Below are 5160 nucleotides of genomic sequence, written 5' to 3'. Positions count from 1 at the left end.
TGGATGATGTAACTAAAATGAAAATTCAATGTAAAACAAAATATAAGAGATAGATATGAAGATAAACAAACAAAATGTTTATAAATTAGATAATTGATATATATGGTAAACATAATTTTATTATTATTTTGTTAAAAAAAATAATAAAATTATAGGGACCCATTAATTATTGATCAAACACGTTTTAACTTTGACCATATATTTCTTATATAATTTTAATTTTTTTTTATAATGTACGAAATTTTATGTATAAATAATAATAAAAATATTATTTTAATTTCTATAACATAATATAATTTTCGAATTTTATTGAGAATTTCACTCTTCTTGATATATAATTTTCATTTTTCATATAAAATATTATCTTATAAAATAGTATAACCTAAATTTCTAGAAAAAATGCATAATTCTCATCTCTAATTGATCATCTTAGTTGTCTCGGTTACTCTTTTTCCAACCCACCTAAATATCTCACCTCCTCTTTTCTCCAATCCACTTAGATGTTTCACCATCTTTTTTTCACCACTTCTATCCAATCGACCATTTAATCAACAACTTCACCACTTCACCTACAAAAGTATCACCGATATAAAAATAAAATAAAAAATATAGCTATCACTGCCGAAAACAAGCCCGTTAGTCACGTCATTCTGCACATAACCTACCATAACCTGACGACACCACCCTACTTTGAAATGATGAGGAAAGCAAGAAAGCTATGTGATTGAAAAGCCAAGTAGCTGCACATAACCTGCCGACACCACCCTACTTTGAAATGATAAGGAAAGCAAGAGAGCCATGTGATTGAAATGCCAAGTCTTGATGTGACCATTAAGACAATCCACTTCGAATTTGAATTTGAGGATAAGATTTACGTGCGTGTGGTGGAAAATGTTCGCCTAAAACAAGTAAATTGTCTCTGTAAATCGTTAAACGAAGATGATGGAGAAGGAATCAACTCCAAAAACTCATTATAAAAGGCCAACACATGATGGAGTGGAGATAACAGCAAGATTACCCATCCCCAATCTCTGCGTTTGAGTCCTTTTCAAAGCGATGGAAGGAAAGACAGAGAGTAGGAAAAGAGCCATCCCAGTCCATGCGGCTTCCCTAGTTCTCGTGGCGATCACAATCTGCGGCCCCCTCTGGCTTCCCTTGATTCATGCTGAAGATGTACCGTCCATAGAATCACAAAACCCAATGGAGAGCGTTGAGGTCGTTTGTAGCAAAACTCTCTATCCGGAGCTCTGCTATAACGCTCTCTCGCCTCGTCTGGGGTCGTCTCGTGCACAAGCCAATAAGTTTCTTCATGTTGCTCTAACGGTGGCCCTGGAGGAGGTGAACAAAGCTTTCACCCTCGTTCTCAGATTCGTTCAGCAAACCAGTGCTCTGCAAGATTGCATGGAGCTCATGGATATTACGAGGGAGCAACTTGGTAGCTCTATATCTCTTTTGAAACGTCACGATCTCAAGGCCTTCACGCGTGAGCAGGCCGGCGATTTACAGAGGTGGCTCAGCGCCTCAATCACCAACCAGGACACCTGCTTGGACGGAATTTCAGATTACCCAAAAAGCGTCGTCAGAGTTCTGGTTGAGAGCAGCGTGCAAAACTTGAGGAAGCTGGTTAGTAATTCTCTGGCAATAGCAAAGGCGGCGCAGGAGTCAGGAAGGCCCGATCCATCTCCCGAGCTACGCCTCCCGTCCGATTCCATCAAGGACGATTTTCCTTCATGGCTATCTGCAGGAGATCGGAGGGTCCTACATTCCTCTCCAAACGACGTAGTGCCGAACGTGATCGTGGCTCAGGATGGCTCCGGAAAATTCAAAACGATTTCACAAGCGATAGCTGCGGCCCCAGAGAAAAGTGCTACAAGATACGTGATCAAGGTGAAGAAGGGAACGTATAAGGAGAACGTGGAGGTGGGTCAAACGAAGACTAATATCATGTTGATTGGAGAAGGTATGGAGACCACGATCGTTACAGGCAGCAGAAATGTCATAGACGGATCCACCACTTTCAATTCCGCCACATTCGGTAAATCACTAACCCACTTCTAAATCCTTAATAAATTCAGTTTTGCGGATCTTAATCTCAGAAAATCCTTAAATCTTCACATTCCAGAGAATTCATCACTACTTACACATGAGAACTTTCCCTATCTAGAAAATGATGCAACTATGTTTAACTGCTTGAGTCCTTCAAAAGCTAATCATCTTAAAATGTTTGAATGCAGCTGCTGTAGGGAATGGATTTATGGCACAAGACATGGCATTCGTCAACACAGCAGGCCCAGACAAAAATCAGGCGGTGGCTCTTCGAGTAGGATCAGACCAATCAGTGTTATATCGCTGCAAGATTGCAGCGTACCAAGACACACTGTACGCTCATTCACTTCGCCAATTCTACAGCGACTGTAAAATTTTTGGTACTGTAGATTTCATATTTGGGAATGCCGCAGTGGTGTTTCAGAGCTGCACTCTGGTCCCCAGGAAACCCGGTGCAAATCAGAAAAATGCAATCACCGCACAGGGCAGAACTGATCCGAACCAAAACACAGGAACTTCCATTCACAACTGCAAGATCACTCCCGATGCCGACCTCGTTCCGGTGAAAAGCTCATTCCCAACATATCTGGGGAGGCCGTGGAAGGAGTATTCCCTAACGGTTTACATGCGGTCGTACATAGATGGCGTCATTCAGCCTGCGGGGTGGCTGGAATGGGATGGAGCTTTTGCTTTGAAAACTTTGTATTATGGAGAATATATGAATACAGGGTCAGGCTCCGCTACTGGAAACCGTGTGAAATGGCCTGGGTATCGGGTAATCGAAAGTTCTCAAGAGGCGAGCAAATTTACAGTGGGAGAATTCATACAAGGCAATTCGTGGTTGTAGTCCACTGGCATCGACTACATCGACGGATTAATAAATTAGGGACGTCATCAAACTTTTGAAGAAGTTCGTCTGTGTGTGTATTTCGCTTTCAGCGTTTGAAGCAGATCGTGTGTGTCCGTATTTCGCTTTCTGTCGTTTTGTAGTGTGTATTTCGCTTTCTATCGTCTGTGTGTATTTCGCTTTCCACTTTTGAAGAAGATCGTGTGTGTCCGTATTTCGCTTTCTATCGTTTTGTACTTTATCCATGCAAAATAAAATCATATATTTTCGTAATGTAGTATTGCGATGTGTGATAGCAACTGTCATCCAAATTTTATGAACAAAATCATCTATTTCTCTGCAATTTCGTAGGGTAACTTTTATTCAGCGCTATAGACCCTGAACCATGAACGGCTCATTGTAGTATCATGCAAGTCAGCGAAATCTTATAGCAGATACGGTAACTTTTTAATCAGATGATCTTCAAATCGCCATCAATTTAATTTTTGTTTTTAACATTCGAAACCGAATCTCAGAAATAGGCAGGAGGGCCTTCTGCATCGCATAAAAATTGAAGGAGATAAAATTGTGGAGGACATTATATAAAGCGGTGACTCCCGAGTATGTCTTAAGAGAGGTCCCAGAATGTGGATTAAATTGTTCAGTATTTATATGAAGGGGCCGTTTCTCTTCTCTTTCCTGCGCGCTTCCACTTGCAAATATAGGATTCACGAGGAATATGGCAAAGCAACAACATTATTGTTCATATTATTTCAAGAAAGCATATTTCAAAGAAAATTGGTTTATGTATAACGCCAATATTGTTATATCAATTAAAAAAAACAGTATTCAAAAGGGCTGAGCAGTACATGGCTTGGCTGTGATCTTTTCATACCATATCATATAAAAAGTGGCATAATATCCAATAATATTATTTAAAAAATATCAGATGATACAAAAAGTGATTTAATATAGGATAATATTATGTAAAGATTAGTATTATAAAATAGCTTTAATAAAATTTTAAATGCATATGAGAAGTCTCGACCAAATAAATAACACCATTATTAAACAAAAAAAAATCTATAAACCATTTCTATTTCGTTATTAACCAAAAAAATTGTGATAAACCTTTTCTATTTAGTCTTTTTAGGGTGCTTTGTCATTATTTACATAGAAGTATTGGTTCCTCTTTTGATATTTTGTTATGGTGTTTTTTTTAATTTTTCTGAATTAAAAAGTTAAAAAGGTTATTAGCCTAAGGGATATTTTAAAATTTTTGATTTAATTTGAGTATAAGTTAGACAACTATAATAATTAAAAAATTATTTTCAATTCTTTTAGTGTCACAAAGGTCATAAATTCTTGTATTTTGTGAATTGAGCAATGTCTAATTTCATTATGAAACTCATGAAAATTTATTCTTATTTTAATAATATTTATTTTCTTCTTCATATTATTTCAATAAAGAAAGACTTTTGACTTTTTAAATTTAAATAAGTTTTTTATTTTCTTTTTCCTTTCCACTCCACCTACAATTTTTCCTTAAATTTTGATATAATTTGATATTATTTTCATAAAACTCTTATGTCATTAATATTTACATATTTATTATTCTTATCTTATCTTTACATTACTATTATCTTATCTTTATATCATTTTTATGCATTATATTATTATATTATAATTTAACTATCATAAAAATAAATAACAATTTTTGTATAAAAAATTAAATATTTAAATCTAAATTTAAAATAAATTTACAAAATTATATATCTATATATATATATGAAATTATATTTTTTTACCTTACTTATCAAAATACCATTACTACACTATACACTATAGGAATTGTAACATTGTTTATTTGCATCAGTATAGCCTATATTATTTCTAATTTTATTTATTTATATTAAGATTATATAATTTGAATTTGCTTAGAAATTTTATCAAAAATCTGTTTAATTTGCATACCCCCCTCTCTCTCTATATATATATTACAAAATAATTTAAAAAATTAATTCTATTATACATAGTTTTTTGCATTAATTTTAATTAGATTTGTGTCACTCTATCAAAAATGCGTACCATAGTGATTAAACACCTTTTACAAGAATAGTTAAAAAGAGCCAAAAATAGTGTTTTTAGGTAAACACCTTTCCGAGGAATAGTTAAAAAGACCCAAACATTGTGTTTTAAAAAAGTTATAAATACTTAAATTGTTAATATTCAATTGGGATTATCATCATGAACCTAATTGGAATGATTATCATCATGAACCTAATTGG

The 5160-nt window shown here is 34.8% G+C and overlaps 1 protein-coding gene across 1 annotated transcript; it reads left to right on the top strand.

Annotated features, from left to right (window-relative positions):
* The first annotated feature begins 1030 nt into the window (after positions 1–1030).
* LOC149263695 (pectinesterase-like) lies at positions 1031–3207 on the top strand. The gene is made up of 2 exons (XM_089388325.1): positions 1031–2035; positions 2235–3207. The coding sequence occupies exons 1-2, from the start codon at positions 1057–1059 to the stop codon at positions 2891–2893; spliced, it is 1638 nt and encodes a 545-aa protein (XP_089244451.1). The 5' UTR covers positions 1031–1056; the 3' UTR covers positions 2894–3207.
* Positions 3208–5160: the final 1953 nt, after the last annotated feature.

This window comes from Pinus tabuliformis, chromosome 6 (assembly GCF_031772625.1).
Source record: "Pinus tabuliformis cultivar Carrire ecotype Pingquan chromosome 6, CPIR1, whole genome shotgun sequence".
Taxonomy (NCBI): domain Eukaryota; kingdom Viridiplantae; phylum Streptophyta; class Pinopsida; order Pinales; family Pinaceae; genus Pinus; species Pinus tabuliformis.
This window is presented reverse-complemented; position numbering and strand designations above follow the sequence as displayed.

Bases quoted from the DNA above. Each gene is read 5' to 3' on its own strand.
- LOC149263695 (XM_089388325.1), top strand. From the start codon at position 1,057: ATGGAAGGAAAGACAGAGAGTAGGAAAAGAGCCATCCCAGTCCATGCG. The intron at 2,036-2,234 runs GTAAATCACTAA...GTTTGAATGCAG, and splicing joins TTTCAATTCCGCCACATTCG to CTGCTGTAGGGAATGGATTT.